The 20,064-nt window shown below is 39.1% G+C and overlaps 1 protein-coding gene across 5 annotated transcripts in view; it reads left to right on the plus strand.

The window, feature by feature from the left end:
- The window catches only part of DMAP1 (DNA methyltransferase 1 associated protein 1), a 114,386-nt gene that overhangs the window by 14,119 nt on the left and 80,203 nt on the right, over positions 1–20,064 (plus strand). For all 5 annotated transcript variants that reach the window (XR_012086367.2, XR_012086368.2, XM_020783258.3 and 2 more), the window contains 3 exons: positions 1,145–1,312; positions 4,216–4,401; positions 8,551–8,622. Coding sequence is in view for 3 of the 5 variants with exons in the window: in XM_020783258.3 (XP_020638917.1) it covers positions 1,145–1,312; positions 4,216–4,401; positions 8,551–8,622 (426 nt within the window). In the remaining 2 variants the exon portion in view is untranslated. The remainder of the gene's footprint in view (positions 1–1,144; positions 1,313–4,215; positions 4,402–8,550; positions 8,623–20,064) is intronic.

Raw genomic sequence — 20,064 nt, forward strand, 5'->3', positions numbered from 1 at the left:
TGGTCATTATGAAGGTTAAGCAGTGCTAGCATGTATTGCTGGTTTACTCCCACCCTTCAGAAGCTAAATTTAGTGAGGGGGAAACAGTTTGAGGATGCAACAGCTGGGTAGTTAATTGAAATGCTGATAAAGATGTTACATAGAAGCAAGGATATAGACCACATGATTCTAAAAAAAGTTTGCATAGAATTGTTGTTTAGTTGTTAAGTCATGTCCGACTCTTTGTGACCCCATGGACCAGAACACGTCAGGCACCCCTGCCTTCCACTGCCTCCCGGAGTTTGGTCAAATTCATGTTGGTAGCTTCAATGACACTGTCCAGCCATTTTCTCCATAATCCAGCGCATGTTAGCAATTTGGACTCTAGTTCCTCTTCCCCTTTGAAATCCAGCTTATACATCTGGGAGTCCTTGGTCCACTCCTAGAAGTACAAGCTGGATTTCGAAGGGGCAGAGGAACTAGAGACCAAATTGCTAACATGCACGGGATTTTAGAGAAAACCAGAGAGTTCCAGAAAAACATCTAGAATAGGGAAGCCCATTATGTTCTTTCCCTTGTTTCTGATTTGTGTGTCGCTTGTGAATGGGTTGAATAATTCAGTGAGGTAGGCCTCTGGTTATGGATCCAGAGGTAGAGCTTTCAGTTTCCCAATGTGCATCCCAGAATAGCCAGCCTGTGTGCCCTTGGGCAAACTGCGCATTCCTAGGTACTATCATTTCTGAATACTCTTTATCTAGAAAACCTTGAAATGGGTTGCCAGTTGACCTTGACAAGACACAGTTATTATTATGGCTTGTAAAAGTTGGCAGTTTTTCTTAGTGGAGACTATTGACTTCTTGAACATTAAACTGAAAGTATTCTAGTTAAATTATAATATTTCCACCATAATGCTGGGTTGTAGTCTTGGCAGTGCATCTGTATGATGTAGATTTCTAGTAAAAATGTGTTTTCCAACGGCTGTACTACGTCTTGTTCCAGTTGCTGAACCAATAGTAATAAGGTCATGTGTGCAGCCAGAACCATTGTCTCATGATATTATTTGCATTAAGCTTCCATTTGTTGCTTACAATAAATTCCCAAACCATTATCTGTCACATTTACATGCGTCCTGATTTTTTAAGTGTTAAATTTGTTCTCTTTTCAGAAACGGTCAGTGGAAGACTTAAAGGAACGCTACTATCACATTTGTGCCAAATTGGCCAATATTCGTGCTGCTCCTGGTACTGATCTGAAAATTCCTGTGTTTGATGCTGGTCATGAAAGGCGCCGGAAAGAACAGTTAGAGAGGCTATATAACAGGACACCAGAACAGGTAATGCCAGGAAATGCTAAAGACAGACCAATTTATATAAGATCAGTTGTAATACTGGTAATTCATGAATGCCACTCATTGTCCTTTCAAACTCTTCATCTTTTAAGGACTATTTCTAGAGTAACCAGAAAGATCTGGTTTATACCAGAATTATACCTGAATTATACCTGAGTTCTGAATTATACCTGAATTATACTTGGTTTATACCTGGATTATACCAGAAAGATCTGGATGTCCTGAACAAACCAGATAGGGTGGTTGCTGACCTTGAGCCAGACATCCTGGGGAGTGAAGTCAAGTGGGCCTTAGAAAGCATGGCTAACAACAAGGCCAGTGGAGGTGATGGCATTCCAGTCGAACTATTTAAACTTTTTTACAATTGCACTCATTTTACATGCTAGCAAGGTTATGCTCAAAATCCTATAAGGCATGCTTCAGCAGTATGTGGACCAAGAACTCCCAGAAGTACAAGCTGGATTTAGAAGAGGCAGAGGAACTAGAGACCAAATTGCTAACATGTGCTGGATTATGGAGAAAGCCAGAGAGTTCCAGAAAAAATCTACTTCTGCTTCATTGACTATGCAGAAGCCTTTGACTGTGTGGACCACAGCAAACTATGACAAGTTCTTAAAGGAAATGGGAGTGCCTGATCACCTTATCTACCTTCTGAGAAATCTATACGTGAGACAGGAGCAACAGTTAGAACTGGATATGGAACAACTGATTGGTTCAAAATTGGGAAAGGAGTACGACAAGGCTGTATATTGTCTCCCTGCTTATTTAACTTATATGCAGAATACATCATGCGAAAGGCTGGACTGGACAAATCCCAAACTGGAATTAAGATTGCTGGAAGAAATATCAACAACCTCAGATATGCAGATGATACCACTCTGATGGCAGAAAGTGAGGAGGAATTAAAGAACCTCTTAATGAGAGTGAAAGAGGAGAACGTAAAAAATGGTCTGAAACTGAACATCAAAAAAACTAAGATCATGGCCACTTGTCCCATCACGTCCTGGCAAATAGAAGAGGAAGATATGGAGGTGGTGACAGAATTTACTTTCTTGGGCTCCATGATCACTGCAGATGGTGACAGCAGCCACGAAATTGAAAGATGCCTGCTTCTTGGGAGGAAAGTGATGACAAACCTAGACAGCATCTTCCAATGCAGAGACATCACCTTGCAGACAAATGTCAGCATAGTCAAAGCTATGGTTTTTCCATTAGTGTTGTATGGAAGTGAGAGCTGGACCATAAAGAAGGCTGACCGCCAAAGAACTGATGCTTTTGAATTGTGGTGCTGGAGGAGACTCTTGAAAGTCCTCTGGACTGCAAGGAGATCAAACCTATTGATTCTGACGGAAACCAACCCTGGGTGCTCACTGGAAGGTCAGATCCTGAAGCTGAGGCTCCAATACTTTGGCCATCTGATGAGAAGAAAAGACTCCCTGAAAAAGACCCTGATGTTGGGAAAGTGTGACGGCAAGAGGAGAAGGGGATGACAGAGGATGAGATGGCTGGACAGTGTCATCGAAGCTACCAACATGAATTTGACCATACTCCAGGATTCAGTGGAAGACAGGAAGGCCTGGTGTGCTCTGGTCATGAAGAGTCTGACACGACTTAACAACTAAACAACAACAACTAGAATAACCACCCTGAACATATTAAGTGGTCAGCAATGACATAATTAATAGAACATTCTAAGTCAGAGCTTGGAAATAACATGCTAGAATTAACATGTTAATTTTAAATTTGTTACTTTTTGGGCCAACAATTTTTTTTAATTATTTTAATTATTTTCCCAATTACTAATATTTAATTAACATTCAGACATAATGTTCTAAGATCTGCTCCAAGTATGTTGTTGGATTTTTGTTTGAGAAAGTCCCTGAATAGGTAAAAGTATTACTAACCTTAAACATTATTAGCACATCATAGTCTAGTGATTGTACTATGTTAAAGAATTTTATGGTGAGTCATCCAACAGCAGTGGGCTGGTGTGCAGTGAGTTAAATGAAGTGTATGCGAACATTCCAATATGTGAGGAAACTGAATAGTGAAGAAGCAAGAAATCATTTTGGTTGGGCAAAACACATTCACAAGTCTCAGAGGCCAATAGACTAGACTCTGTAGTGGAGAACATAGTGTAGTAGTAGCCAGAAAATAGGATGGTAGAAGGGAAAGATACAAATGAGGAAACAATGGATGGTAGAAGGCGGAAGCTGAAGAAAGTGGGAGTGTAGAGAACACTTTTATAGGCTGGAATTGAGAAGGCAGAGAAAATCAAATACTGTAGTGAAATGAACTATCCCGTATAAAGCTAGATGTACAGACTATGGCCTAAGGGTCATGTGCAACTTTTACATTCTTGATTGTGGTTCTCCACAGTACCTTGATGGCTCTGCTGCTGTCAGTTTTATCTTGCCAATTTCCTATTAATTGCTGTTTCCTTGCCATAGCTGACAATGAGGAAAAAGTGACTGGTATAAATATTGCTAGAAGAATTTCTAGCAATTACATTTATGCCTGTGTGTGTACACGTGTGCGGCCGTTGAGCCAATAACATGGGTCCCTTGGGGTTGAGATGTTGTGCTCTTATGTGACTGAACAAGGGAGCTTTGGAAGGTGCAGATCAGTGGTAAATTGAACATATTGTGGGGTGTTGTAAGGCCCAAATCACGAGAGACTTATTGTCCCTTTAAGGGGTTCATGGAAGAGAACATTCTACGGGATATTGTGTCTTTTCTCTTTGTAGCAATATGGTTTCTGGCTCCTGGAATAAATACTGTAAGCAAGGAGAATTTAAGTGAGAAGTACAACTGTTTCCTCTAGGTGGTTCTCTTGTACTGCTTTCCCAGTTGCATTCCTCAACTGTCTTGGCCTTTTTTCATCTGAAGGTGGCAGAAGAGGAATATCTAATTCAGGAGTTGCGGAAAATTGAAGCCAGGAAGAAAGAGAGGGAAAAGCGAACACAAGACTTGCAGAAACTCATTACGGCAGCTGACACAACCACTGAACAAAGACGTGCAGAACGCAAGGCGCCGAAGAAGAAGCTGCCACAGAAAAAAGAGACAGAGAAGCCTGTAAACATTTTATGTTTCTTCCCCCTCCCCCACTACCCTTTGTTATGGCACTTCCTTCAGTTTGCCTACCAGGGCCTAGGAGTGGGTGGGTGGGAGTGGTAAACTGCCTTTAACTATACATGTAATTTTTGTGGTTTAGCTTGTTTCTTCCTATAGTCAGATATCGCTTAGGTCAGTCTTTTAGGCAGGTGTGGAATCATGAAGCTACAAAATGATGAGAGCTAAGTTGTGTTCAAAAGAAGGCAGACTAGAAACACTTAAACGCCTCTCAAAGAGGAAATGAGCAAGAAATATGCAACCAAGGCGTTACTCTCATCCATGTTGTGCAGCAAAGCAAATGGGGAAGAGGTAGTGAAAGAAGCCAGTTTTAAGCTGGTTTGATCCATTGTGATTAAGAGTGAATGGATTAGAATTATTTCTGGACCATGTTAATTTCTTTTGTTTTTATAATAATAATCCTTCCCATTTCTGCATTGATGTGCAATTAAAAATAAATTCATTTATAAATGCTTATTTAAATAGCTGTTCGGAATGTTTTTTTCCACAAGGCATACATTTATAAGCAGACTTTAGCTAAATTGCACATCTCTAGATACATTTTATCTTAAAATAAGCACTTAAAAATGAATTTTGGCATTTTTAAAGATGGGCTGAAATTGGGTTATTTTGCACTGGAGTTGACAAAGAGTTGACAAAGAGGGAACTCCTCAAGCATTGCCAGTAGTTAGCCTGTGAAACCTGCTGCTACAAGATGATGAGGCTATAACCCCTCTCCCCTTTATTTGCATACACATTTAGCAGAAAGGTAGAAGGACTCAGTCTCATTCCAGAGTTAAGCCAATATTTTTGGAATACTAGTAGAGAATTCACTAGAAGAGTAAGTCTGAGTTATGAAGGCTGCAGGCTTTAGGAACAACTTTGGCTATCTGATGCCTATTCAATGCTTCTTACCTTTTTCTGTCCTGAATATGTCACTCCTTTTGTAAAACTCCTCTTGGTTACTTGTACCCCACAGTGTAATCTGTAGTACTGGGTGATGGGAAGCATGAGAGCTCTATATATTAAAAGGCAAGGAGTGATTTTATGTAGAAAAAATGTAGAATGGGAGGACTGGCTTTATGCAGTTTTGGGAAAGATCTACATTTTAGTGGGTGTGAGAAGAGAGATGAGGTCTTTACATCTACCTTTTTTTCTGTAAGCATGCACAGTTTTCTGTGCCCATTTATAAGCTTTTTGCAAGGAAGCCAGCCTTGCAGCGATTACGATGTCCCAGAGGTTTACACTGATTTGTTTCAGTTTCCTTTGCTCTGCCAACCAGACTCTTCCATGCCAATAGGAAGTGGGATCAAATAGCCACTTGAAGTGCTTCAGGCATGTTTGGCTGTCTCCCCCAGTATTGCCTGGAGCGCTTGTGCCTCTATGTAGGTAAGCACCTCGGGGCTCCTGAAGGCTGCTTCTGTTGTTGCAGTAGTGCTGTTTCAACCATGACAGAGTCCATTAGGAGTCAATTACCAACTGTAGCAGGAAAACGTTTTTTTTTAAAAATTGCATTTTAACTAAGAATTTGAATTGAGGGCTGTATCAGCATCATCTGAACAAAGGGAAGTCATTTACCAAAGAGTCAATTGAGGTTGAAGCATTTACAGCTTGCGCTGGCGTGTGAGGTATATATAGCAACTTGTTTAATTGCTCTGATGTTAGGCAAAGGCAGACTGTGCACTGTGGGTGGGAATTAGTGTATTCCTCATTTTCATTAGAGATTAGGTAGATAATTATTGAGAGGAGGATAATAAGGGCCCACCAAGCTGCTGCAGGATTCTCTAGAACTGAATAAAATGGATCTTTCAGTGAAGTGTAGTTGCAGATACCATTATAGTTGGTATGATTAAGAGCCTTACAGGTACTGGAATGTATCTCTTCTGACTTGGTAGCTATAGGGTTCACCTCCATCCCTTCTTTGCTGTCATCACAGTTTTCTATCCCTCTGTGTTTGGCTGCAAAATATCTTGGGTACTAGCATCAGTTTATTAATTAAGAGTTGTAGTGCTTCGTTCTTTTTCTTAGTGTGTCAGGCTGAAGTCCCCACACATGTTTTTATGCATGGGTTGATCCAAACAGTAAGAGGAGTTACTATTTTAATTGTCCTCCAGTGTCATGAAGAAACAGGATTAATTGTAATTGACACAGGGGAGTGGCTTTTTTTGCTTGCAGCTTGGGAACCCGAATTAGACACAAAGAAAATGGTTTGAAGGTGAAGGAAATTCTCTCATCATCAGTATCATTGCAGTGATTATTGCAGTTGTACTTAGTGGATCCTTGCATTTATAAAGTACAGTATGTGAGTTGTATCATGGGTAGTTTTCAGTTTGTCCACTTAACATACAGTGAGCAACCTCAGCAGGTCTGGATGCCAGTTTCACCTCCCCAGGAGCTGCTGCCTACAGACAGCACCTCTGCCCAAAAGAGGGCTGTGTATGTTAGATAGAAAAAGAACATACAAACCAAAACAAAAAAGTAACCAGAATGGTATTTCCAGAATTCCTTCTCCTGAAGCCTTGTATTTTCAGTGGAGCAAAGCTACATGCCTGTTTTTTCTTTTTTCTTTTTTTTTTTGCTTAGAGGAGAATTGTGCTTTTAAGTTCCAGAAGCAGAATTGTTCTTATTCTTTTCCTTCTCAGTGGTAATTGGGGAAAAGCATCTCAGGCTACAAAACAGATGGGGCGGAGTATAAATGTGAATTTTATAGGTGGAAAAGTACCTGTAGGAATAGGAATAACAGGAATATGAAAGGCTGGTGACACTTTCTGGCTGAGCTCCATTTTCTGTTAAACTCTGGTGACTCCCATGGGTTACTTTTAACCAAATAGTTGTTTTACCGCATTATTTGTTTTGTCCTTGATAGAGTAGTCAGCAAGGCAGAAAATTGGATCTCATTATGGTTTGTGTATAAGGTCAACAGATCATTAAAATGGCACCATATTTTCCTGTCTTGCCTGGTTCAAATGTAATGGGTTAGAATGTAAATAAATGATGACCTTGAGTATACTGGTCCCCTCTTGTCACATATATGGCTTCTTTGTTTCTTAGACCTCAATTTCCTGCTTTATCTGAATGGGGAAACTTTAGATAAAATCCTGTTGTTTAAACCTGTCCCGTATGTCCAGCCTCAGAAACTGCTAGGTCTGCAAACCGCAGTTTTCTATGATATCTGAACTGGGCAACTATGGTTTTACATTCCTGTAGAATGCTGGCTTATTGAGAGATCTGGAGATGACTGTAGTGATGAGTGTAGCATAATAAGCAGTAATGCTAATTTCGGGGTGGGGTTATCCCTTACATTGAAAGCAGTGAAAAATATGTATTTGTAAAGCTTTCTATAAACAAGTAGTTTCTGTCCAGCAGGACAGGAACAACTGCAAAAATTTTGCAGTCTGTCTGTGGCATTCTACCTTGTGCACAAGAGATAAGGAATTCAGTGTGAAGAAGAAAAGACAGACAAATCTGCAATATAATTTCTTTCTTTCGTTTGTTCGTTTGTTCTTTCTTTCTTTCTTATCTCCTCACTTTAACCTTCATAGCATAATTATTAGATAATTTATAGTACTGAAGCATTTTTGAGTCCGTTGTTGGACATGACTTAACGACTAAACAAAAACAACAACAAAAGTGTTTAAACAGCAGATAAGGTATATTCTGAGCTTTTAAGGGGAATGTCTTTGGGTCATCATTCCTGGTGAAAAACAAGGGAGTACAAGGTAGGTATATTTATCCCCAGCATGATGTACAGGATGGAGTCAAACTAGAAGGAAATAGTATCTTTAACGACATACTACAGAAGTTAAATAGTTAATAGAGGTTAATACAGGAATAAGTTCTAGTTTATTGGAAAATGAAATTCATCAGCTTTTTACCAGAAAAAGTAAAAATGCATAATCCTGAAGGTGGGATTTGGTTGTAAAAAATATTTTTTGATGAATCCTGAAATTAATATAGGTCTTTATTTTGTAAAAATATATTGTTTTGCTTTTCAAAGCCAGAGTTGAAAATTTATGTACAATTGACACTATGTAGGGCTCGTCTTTGATGGGATATCTTTACACCTTCTTACATACTTCTTTTATCAACATGTGATGTCTCCTTCTCTTTCAGGCTGTCCCTGAAACAGCTGGCATCAAATTTCCTGACTTTAAGTCTGCTGGTGTTACGCTGCGGAGTCAAAGGGTAGGCTACTATGCTGGTTGTTGGGGGTTTGCATGGATGCTTGCTTGCTTTCATTTCCTACCCTCATCTTTTTTTAGAGCCGTGAAGGGACCACTGAAGTTAGGTTTCAACAATAAATTAGGTTCCAGCTAGCCCTTGTAATACTGGCGGTGTGTTTGCTCCTAAGGCCTATTAGAGATACTAGTTGTGCTGAATTGAATACGCCTGTGTTTTCTTAACTTTGGACACTTGAGCCAAACCTGTCTCTTTGCTCATATGTTTCCATTGAAGGCCAAGCTAATGTGGTCTGTATTTGAAACCTGACAGAAGTTAGGTCTGTAACTGGGAAGTTCAGTGGGAAATGAATTACAAGGGAATGCTGCTTTTTTCATACTGTACAATAAACATAGGTATTTGATTACCAAAATTTTCAGCAGATAAGTCTGATCTGTGCCTGGATTTCATAACAGTCAATTTGCATCATTGGGCAAAAATTATTTGGAGGAAAGGAGAACAAGTGATGGATGGTTCTTTCTGATTACTGAATTTACTCAAAGGCATTTTAATGTTACAGAGGACAGGTTACTTTCTGCTCTTATCCGCTTGTTTCCTCTCTTGCTTTTTACCCTTTATTTTTATTTATTACACAATGCTTCCCCACCCCCCACCCCGCATTGTATCAAGTGATTTTGCAGCTCTCAGGACACTTGAAAACTAGCCATTATGCTCAGGTGGTATGCTCCTGTGCTTGTGGTTGGAAGATGTGGATTTGAGATGCCAGTTCAGCCATGGGCATTGGTCAGGCAGGCTTTGATCAAATCACTGCCACATGGTTCCTCATTAGTAATATAGAAAGAAAAGTGGTTGAACTTCCTCAAGGAGATTGAAAAAATAGCTATACATTTATTGAAATAAGTGCCATATAACAGAAAAATGTTTGACAGTTCAAGAATTGCCACCTTCTGGAACAGTTAAGTTGAAGAAGAGATAAACTGCACTTCTTTTCTTCCTGTCATGGGTGTGGCTTATTTGCCATGTTTTCTCAACACTTCTAATAAGGCAGGAAATGTTACCTGGTTACAATGCATTTTAGAATTTAGGATTTTTGACTATATGAGAGATTCTTATATAATAGTATGGTAATTGGTAAAGCTTTTCAACATTACTGGGTGCTACTTTCAGTTGCTGCATTTGGATATAGTTGTTGCTTTTGTAGGAAGTTAGTTATTTTATCCTGTTTTAGGCTTAATAAGAAACCATGATCTGTTTGTTCTGAATATAAGCCTTAGATTAGCACCTCAGCTGCTACCACTGGTGAAGTTCTTAAGCGATTTATTGTTTGTTGCCCTCATTCTGAACATAGATGTATCTCATATCTTTTAATAGTCTATACAGTGAGTGTAGATGTGTATGTGCACGCGCATGTGTGCACTTTGAAAAAAGTTAAAACTGTGGTATGACTTTTTATGTGCCACCAAATAGTTTCCGGTGTATGGCAACCCTATAAATTAATGACTTTCAGAAGGTCATATCATTGACAGCCCTATTCAGTTCTTGCAAACTAAAGGCTGTCACTTCTTTTAGTGTGTCAGTCCATGTCATCTTATGTCTACTTCTTTTTCTAGCAGCATTGTCTTTTCCAGTATTCTCTTCTCATAATTTGGGCATAGTTGGTCTGGTTTAGTGGCAGTCAAATATTAAAGACTTACCGTATTTGAATTATTGTGATGCAACTGTAAGGATAGATTGAAAAACTCTACTATCAACGAAGGTTTCCTCTCTTCTTTAAAGCAGTTTATTAAAAGATACTATCTTATTCAAGCTTTTATACAGTTTTTTTTCCTCTTGAGTAACCTTGAGATTTAAAGCATTCCACAAGGTGGTTCGTTATGGATGTGTTCCACTCATCCCAGCCACTGTGGCTGTGAGCCACCACATTTTGTACAATGTATCTGTATGGAACCAAGTTGGCGAAGACTGCCATAGGCATATGCCAATACTTTTTTTATGGGTAAATCTAGTCCAATGACTTGAACATAAAAACATCAGTTGATTGAGAAACATGAAATGAATAAGAAAAAGTCACCTTGGGTAATGAGAATAGATTTCTGACCACTTATTTGGCCTTGTCTGAAGTTCAGGGCACGGCAGAGCTGCTATTTTGCTATAACTGAAGTTTTTATTTCTAGGGGAAGAGTCACATAAAATGGGAAGATCATATGCTAAGTTGACATAACTATTCGTAAAATCCAAGCATTATAGCAATCAATAGCATATAGCATAATAGCAACTATAAAATATGAATTCAGCCTCTGTAAAGATAGTTTGATCTACGGGTTAGTGCTCACAGACCTGGAGGCTTAACCAATATTTATATGGCATTTCAAGAGTTGCTGCAAGTAATTATGATTTTAAGAGTTGGTCTGGAGAATGCTGGCTATATGGAGTCTGTATTTCTACCAGTATGTTGTTTTATGCCAGTCCCTCTGCATTTCTGTTTTTGACTGACATAGTTCAGAAACTGTGTACATTATGATATCTACAAAGGTGAGTAGACAAGAAAGCTCTAGGGACCAATCAGGAGACTATTTGTTAACTGCCTGGATAAAGCTTCCTTTCTAAACAGCTTATTCAGGTTTTCTCTGATGGTTTCTTTAATGGCTTGTTGCAATGGAGAAACCAGGAACAGCTTTATATATTTTTGTTTAATATTAAATAAAAGGTTTGTTGAACATCGGAGAACACCCATTGTTCTCTCAGTAAAAGCTTTTGTTGTTAAGGGTAATGATTATGTGACAAAGAGGTTTATTTTATGTAAAATGGAGAAGACCTTTAAAAAATAAAATTTATAGATACGAGTGTATCATATAGCATTGCACCTAGTTAGCAGAAATCAGGGATGTGAATACCTTGTGTGGAATGCAGGAGTGATTCAGTGTACCTGTCCAAAACTCTGCTTTTAGCAGCAGCTTGCAATGATCTTTCTGGGCCCTGATCATTTTTTAAATAGAGCTAGGTGTGAAAATTAATTCATTAGTGTTAATCATTAGAATAGGGGAGATAAATTCATTACTGTTACTGTTTAAACCTGAACATGTTTAATTAAATCATTAGTTTTTAAACAAACAGTGGGATTTATAGTAGTAGCACATTTATTGCTGACTAGCAGCACATTTGGTATTGGCTTCTTCAAAAACGCTGTTTTTGTCACTTTTGAATTCTCCAGTCTGGTATTTTTCCAGGTAGACTGTAACTCCCATAGTACAATTGTTGGCTAGAAATTATGGCTCCAATATAATGTGAAACTATTGTGTAGGACAGTGGTTCCCAACCTTGGATAACCCAGGTGTTCTTGGACTGCAGCTCCCAGAAACCCTGGCCAGCACAGCTGGTGGTGAAGACTTCTAAGAGTTTTAGTCCAAGAACATTTGGGGACCTAAGGTTGGGAACCAGTGATTTAGGGGAGGGATATGTGTCCTAATACAGCCTCTCATCTTGCTATTCAAGGAGGAACAGGCACCCACACAATCCAACAAGGAACAATTCTACAGAGAGCCAATAATATGTTTGATCACTTCAAGTGGACTTCTTTAGCAAAATGCTATGGAAGCTTTGCTGGAAAATATGGATTTAATAAAAGGCTGCTTGGTTTCCATCTCAACCTTTCTTTCCCAGGGCTATAAAGCTCTAGAAACTGCCTGTTCTGGCTCAGGCTTTTGAGAATTGTAGTCCAAACAAATAAACAAACAAATCAGAAAAGCTGATATTAATAATTATTTGTATAGAGCTCATGGGGAAGTGTATGGGTGCCTTCTTTCTGGATAGGTGGGTGGACACCCAGATATGGCATAAAAGTAGAAAATATGACAGTGTTACAGTGGGGTCTTGACTTAAGAACGGCTTGAGTTAAGAACATTTTGACTTAAGAACCACTCTCATAGGAAAATATTGACTTGACTTACATACTTAGATTTGAGTTAAGAACGAAAAAAACCCACATGGGAGGCAGGGAAAGTGCAAAATTCGAACTTTCAGTTAACTGTTGGCCAGTGAAAAGGGTGCCTGTCTGCTTCCTCACTCCTCCCAGCGTTTAGAGAGTGGATTGGGAGACAGTCTTCAGACTGCCTGGTACTGTACTGCCTGGACTGTATTTTCCCTGCCTTCCCTGAACCTTTCTTGACCTAAGAAACAAAATATCCCCCTATAGTGGTCGAAGGCGGAATAGCAGCTTCCCATTAGTTTCTATGGACGGAAAAGAGCAGATACGGATCAAATGGTTTTCAATGCATTCCTATGGGAAATGCAGATTTGACCTGAGAACTTTTTGACTTGAGAACCGCCTTCCAATACGAATTAGGTTCTCAAGTCAAGACCCCACTGTACTTGTAAAGCATTACTTTGAAAGCAGTACATAAATTGGTATTCTCCTCCTGTTTGGTGGAGAAAGAAACACATTTAATGTTTATATGTTTTAATGTATTATTTTGAAGTCTTTTCCAGACTTGTTGAACTTCTAGCTTAACTTCCTTTTGGAAATTCATGGCTTAAATAAATTTTAAAGAGAAAAAAGGTACAGACACTGGTTATGGATAACCAACAGGGTTTTTACTTGTACAAATTCTTAAAAAGAAGGAGTTCATTGGAAATTAAAAAGCTGTTTTTTGCTGTTAAAAAACAACTCTGGTCCTTGCTTCATTTTGGGGGGGGGGGAACAGTGCAACGAAGTGGCTCTTTAGAAAAAGTAGCATTATTATCTGATGCTCAGATGTGCCGCTTTTAAGAGATTGGAGAAAACAGCAAACATTGCTCATGATCTTTCCTAAAAATTACTGACATAGGCCAGAATCAATGTTCGCTTTGAGCCATGTGGGTGTGCCAGCGTGTAGTGCTACATTGGGGCTACACAGCTGAACTAGTGTTGCCACCCATTTGCTTCCAGTTGCAACTGAAACTGTATACACGGGGTGTGGGGTTCCCATCCAGCACTCCAGAAAATGAGAGAGACCATTGGCTAGAATCCTATTGCCAATTTATCCTTGTGCACAGGAAATCATGCAAGTCTTTGCAGCAAATTGGCACTCATTAGGAAGCACTGATTGCATTTTTGGGCCCATGCTTGGTTATGCAATGGGTTGAATGCCAAAGAAGACAACTGTCATCTCACTGATGCATGGAAAGGTGTCTCCAAGACTGAGCGATTTCTGTTACACAAGTGTAGATCAGATTTAGGATGCTGGCCAATATTTTAATTGTGCCTCTGTTGCCCTCTGTGTGGTCATTTCAGACTTCACTGAAGGCATTCAGTTATTTGTGTGTGTTTTGATTTCTCTTATATTTAACCTTAATAATATGTTATTTGTGTTAATATGCATTTTTCTAGGGAATTTTGTTGATATGTTCAGTTGCTGCTGGCCCCCTTGTTAAAGAGAATGAAGGTGAAGGATAGATGTGTGTTTGGGTTCTGATTGGGGTTGTTGCACAGAATCTGTGGGATGAAGGAAGAGGTCTGGATTCCAAACTGCTAAGTCTTTGATAATGAGGCAAAAACAGGAGGATGAAAGGAGGTTCTTAGCAACCTCAGAGCCACAGAGGGGATGCTGTGGTGCAATTGTTTAGTTCACAGCTGGACATTTTCCACCAAGAAAGACTTCCAGCTGGCAGTTTTACTTGTTACCTGCTAACTAGGATCTTGTAGACAAATTGGTGGTCAGACCAATTAAAAAGAAATGGGGAGAAAGGGAGCTTTCATTCCCATTGATTCACGCATCCACCCTCTCTGGCTTTTAAATATTTACTAGCCAACTGAGCACTTTTTAAGCACTGATTAATGAGGTACAATCTACTGTGGTGCTTTCTTGGAACATGGGGGAGGGGAATAGGTTTGCACTGTGCATCCAGTGTCAACTAGTATTTTGGTCATAGTGTGATGGGGGGGAGTTAACCTAGGGTTGTATGTTAAATGTATGTTCTGTTGTTGATTTGTCCTGCTATGAAGGTTGTGGGTGCTTCCTGTTTACACTCCACCAGGGGCCCTTGGCTATCCTCTTTCTCTCACACATTAATGCAAAGCCAGACCTCATCAGCTTCTAAGAGGGAAAGCATCTGTCTTTCTTTGCTTGATCAATACTGTCCCTTCAGAGGCCGAACCTTGAAAGCAGTTACATAAAATACCAGTAATATTTATTTGGATTTGATAAATTTAATTACTTGGAACAATTAATAATTTATCTCTTTAGTATTGACTGTGCTGCAAGGCATTTTGGTGAGATAAGCTGATGGTAATCAGCGCCTCCTTATTAGCTGGAAATTGCATGTTGCCACAACAGGGAAAACTTCCGATGGTTAGAAAGATGAAGTGTTCTTGTTGCTTTTACTGACACATTCATGTAGTAACTCTGTGCAGAGCCAAACTCTGCTACACAAATGTGTGAAATAATAGCTAGGGACACAGAGCAGATGGCGAAAGAGCTGGATTGGGGAGGTATGTGTGATTTGAATGTCATCTTGATTTTACTCAGAAATGGTAAGCACTGAATCCAACTCAGTGGTATTCTTTTGGCGTCTCATCAGCACGTCCAGCACTGCAGTGATTCTCAAGCCTTTTACTAAGTGGGGACTAACACTTGAATTTTACTGTCATGTGAGACTTGTGTATAAGACTGCCAGTGTGGCCCTTCATGATGTGTTATATGTGATCCATCAATTCACTTTTAATTTAACCTGTTAGTGCAAAGGGACTGCTCATGTAGAGTTTCCTAATGATTGTATAGGAAGGTCTTGACTTACACATAATAAATGCAGGGTGCATTTGATTTATAGCAAATTGATTTAAATTACTATTTAATAAAGATTTTATTTAATCATGTTTTTTTTCATCCCAAAAAGTGTAGCCATGTTTGTTATAAACTTCTTGCTCATACTGATTCCGTGATCAGTAGCTCTATTCATTCACAATTAGTGTTTGAAAATGTGCAGAGGTAAAGGCTTATCTTTATCTACACAAAGTTGTAGAGGGGCAGTAGGCATGATTGCTGCTCTAAAGGAACAAGCATTACTCTGAGAAACTCTTGGAAGCCCTATTAAAATGTCCAGGACTGCTTTCAAGAATTTCCAGGAGAAGAAAGAAAGCTCCAGGAATAACTTCAGTCAGAGTTGGAAAATATGGTTAATTAAGACTGGTGTGTTGTATCTCTATAAGAAATCTTATTTATGTTAATGTGGCATTTTAAGAGGCATTCAGTGGCATGTGCACATTATTAGTAGAAGAAATATTGGATTTTTAGAATGCTGTGCAGAGACAGTAGATGAGAGTCGAAGAGTCTTTGGAACTAAACAGTTCCCTTAATGAAAGTTATGATGACAGGACAGAACAGAGATTCAGCTTTCAGATTTGAGTCCCAACTCATTTTTAAGGACTTTTGTTGATGGTGGGTATAAACTTTATTATTATACTTTATTACTAAAGCACCCTCTTCGTACTTACATTTGCAGATTTCAGGTAGAGGTTGAGCCCAGGTCTGCTTCTGAGAACTAGATCCCTCCTAATCTGAAAAGAAGAAGCTCTGTGCATCATTCTTGGAACTTTTTCTAGTTGGTTCTTAATGTGTGTGGAGCTAGAATAGCTTTGAATAACATGTGCATGAAATGTATTTGTTCTGGGCTTGCAAATATTTCTCATGCAGAGCATGAATAAGCAGATTTTACATTAATTAATTTTGTAATTTGAGCACAGTTTTTTATTTACACACATTTGTCGGGTTTCTGAGAATCTTTGTGTTTATTTTTAAAAGTGATTCTCATGCCAAGGTAATAGAAAATTTGCTATCTCTTCTAAGCCCAGCCAGGCTCTGTAGGATCAGCCAGAAGTGCTGTCCTATGTTCAGGAATTGGTGCAAAGTTGGGAAGTGTTTTCAGTGGCTGCTTCCCAATTTTCATTTTGAGTTGTCTTATCACAATGTTTTCAAATAGTTTATAAACTACTCAGAAGAGATTTCCCATTACCATTTCTTGTGCAGTACTATTAAGAGCAAGTTTGAATGTCACTGCTCTTGTCTATGAAAGATCCTCTGCAAGTGTCACATTTCACTACTGTGGCTTCTTTTCAAGTATTTCTTTACCATCATCACCACTGAAACTATCAATTTTGTTCTGCTGATGTGATCATTAATTTCTGAAGAAGATGGATGCATATTAGTCTGGTATTTTAGCTTTGACATTTCCACCATGGATGACCATGCATGGACCAAGCCCATTACAACCTGAACTTCTAATGGAGTTTATTGTCTGTTAGTGTTGTTCTGTATTTCCTCCACACACTCACCACCCTTCTTACTATGCTAAGGTGTGCATGCAAGAGGAAATGGAAAAGGCATAACACCAGCAGCTGAGACTATAATGTGGGCTCTGCCTGAATAATGTAAGTCAAACTTCATGGGAAGTCTGTCAGCATAATCATCATTTGAGTCTGTGCTACAGCTGCAGGAGTGGAAGAAAGAAAAGAAATAGAACACTTTTATTCAGATGTCCAAGAGAAAACTGATCACATATCAGAATAGGATGTGTTAATATTCATAGATGACTGGAGCACAAACAGGAAATAAAACAACCCAATATTGTTGAAAAATGTAGCCTAGGACTCAGATATGATGCAGTAGAGCAGCTCAAAAATATAGAGGCAACAATTGGAGCTAGAAATGTGTGTACTGCAAATTCATATTTCATGCTAGTTAACAGAAGATTGTAGACCTGGATGGCCAATATAAAAATAAAATAGATAATGTAATTGGAAGCAGAAAATGGGCAAGTTCCATTCTCTACCAAAATAAGACCAGGAGCAGATGATGGTACACACCATGGCTGAAATCCAGTTGCTTGCGTAGTATGTTGCAGTGGAATAGACCCAATGAAGGAGTGAGGATTTGGTGAGTCAGTTCCTCTGTAAGTTCCATTGACATAAATGGGCCTACTCCAGCTGCAACTTACTTCAACATAACAGGATTTCCACCTATGAATCGTTAATATAAAAGATTAGAGTGAAGCTGAATAAGAACTCAGATCAGCTCAGTGGCTTAGGCTGCGGAGCCAGAGGTTGAGAGTTCCATTCCCCACTCTTCCTCCTTGACAGAGACCAGACTCAGTGATGTATAGGGTCCCTTCCAGCTCTTCAGTTTCAAGATGATGAAGAAGAAGAAGAAGAAGAAGCATATGAAAACAATCATGGTTCCAAAATATATAATTTAAATAACCTTCTGGATTACTTTAAAGACCATACAGACAAACTGTTTGAATTACTAAACTTGATTAACACAACAATTGTACGTTGAATCCAAAGTTGTTAACAGGGAAAAATGGCAAAAGATTATTCCCCCAGTTTAAAAAAAAGATCTTAATGATGACTGACAAAAATCTTAAAAAGGTTAACAGGAAACAAGAATAGGCAATAGAAATTGGATTGGGATCCTAAGTGGCAACTGGCATGTTCTGATCTTGCAGCACAGAGGATTCAGCGGTTTAACCTGCAGTGCCAAACATTAAGAAGGCCAAAAATTAATAAACAAACGTCAGAAACATTAGGTAACTTAAATATTGATGATGAAGAAATTGAAACTGTTGAAAGGTTTTCTATGGTCTGATTCAGCCATCAGTCCAAATGGAAACTGTAGCCAAAAATAAGAAGAAGACTGAGACTTTGAAGTGTAGCTGTGAAGAAATTAGAAAAGAACCCTTAATTGCAAGGATGTGTTGCTGGAAATCAAGGCTAAGATCATCCATAATGTGACATTACAACATACCATTGTAAAGGCTGAACAATGAAGAAAGCTGAGACAGAGAGAAAAAATCAGTTTATTCAAACGTGATGTTGGAGGGCAGCCTTACACCCCGGATTCCCAGAAAGAAATTAATAATTGTTAGATCAAATTAAGTTTGAACTCTCACTACTACTAAAAAAGCCTGAACTGAAGTGATCATACTCTAAACATATCTTGAGAATTGGAAGTTTATTGCGAAAGATTATAATACTCAGGAGAGAGAAAAACAGTAGGAAAAGAGGAAGTGTAATATGATGTAGATTGATTCATTAAAGGAAACCCTAGTCTGCAAGACCTGAGCAGGGCTGTTAATGATAGGACATTTTAAGTGACATTAATTCATATGATTGCTATCCATTGGTTCTGGCTTGATGGTGAGCAATGCTTTCGAACTTTAGAGCTCCTAAGCAACTTCCAGGGCAACTTGTGGAAGTGTTCAAAGGAGTGATGTTATTTTGATAATCTAAATCAGAGGTGTTAAATACAATTTCATGTTGAGCCGCATCGGCATTATGGTTGCCCTCAAACAGCTGGTTGTATCTGTAAGACTATACAAATGTATCTACTCTTTATCATATTAAATACAGTGGTGCCCCGCTTGACGATTACCTTGTACGATGAGTCTGCTGTACGATTAGTTTTTTGCAATCGCAAAGCGATGTTTCAATGGGGTTTTTCCATTTGACAACAATCGGTTCCCTGCTTCGGGAACCAATTTTTCGCTTTACGACAATCCAAAACAGCTGATCGTCGGGTTTTCAAAATGGCCGCCTGGATAGTTTCTAAGAAGAGGTGTTGTCTCTGATAGGATGCATTTGTGGATAACAGAATGGTGTATATTCAGCCAAATTTGCTTAACTATTTGCATAAATTTATTGCCCATTATGCTGTTGTGTGGCTGAATGGCTTCCAGTCCCTTCAGATCCTGCAGAATAAGAGTTTTAGTGATGTTATATGACAGTAGGATGGCAGTACTATTAGGGAGCAGTATTTGTCAGACTTGTTTCTGGGCAGGCCATATGTCAGACTGCTTAACAAGGCCCAGTAGTAACCTTTGCAGTGTCATTTTGGAAGAATGCTACAGGTCATGAATAGTAAGTAAAATGCAGCTGTGAGTGAAGGAATTTCCTTAAAAGTGAGTAGTAGGTGTAAAAATAACATAGGATCCTCACAGAGGAAAAGGCAGCTGAAAGAGTCAGTGCTTTGCAGAATTATGAACAATCAGATGCTAACGGAAGAATTCTCCTCAAGCTGCAGCTGTTGCTGAGAAGTGCCAAAAGCATGCTGGGCCACATAAAGGAGGGGAAACCCCTCTGGAAAACATGCTTATGCTGTTGGACAATTCAGTTCCCTGAATAATGTCTGTGCTACTGCTCACTTTATTCTTAAAAGGAAGTTACTCAATTGGAGTTTGAGAAGCGGAATCTACAGCCTTTCTGGCAACCAGTTCTATTGCTGCTCTTCAGCATGGAAGGTGGCAGTGTAGGTGAGAATCCCATCAGAATGCTTCCTATTGAGGCCTTGCTGAAGTGATTTTAAATGGCACCAAAGGGTAGTGTTTGTGTGCACCAGCCATCAATGTAATATGAAAGGAGCAGGTATAGCACACAGATTTTTTTCAAAGTTTCAGCTCATTTCAATGAGGCCTACATAG

This window comes from Pogona vitticeps, chromosome 4 (assembly GCF_051106095.1).
Source record: "Pogona vitticeps strain Pit_001003342236 chromosome 4, PviZW2.1, whole genome shotgun sequence".
NCBI classification, from domain to species: Eukaryota; Metazoa; Chordata; class Lepidosauria; order Squamata; family Agamidae; genus Pogona; species Pogona vitticeps.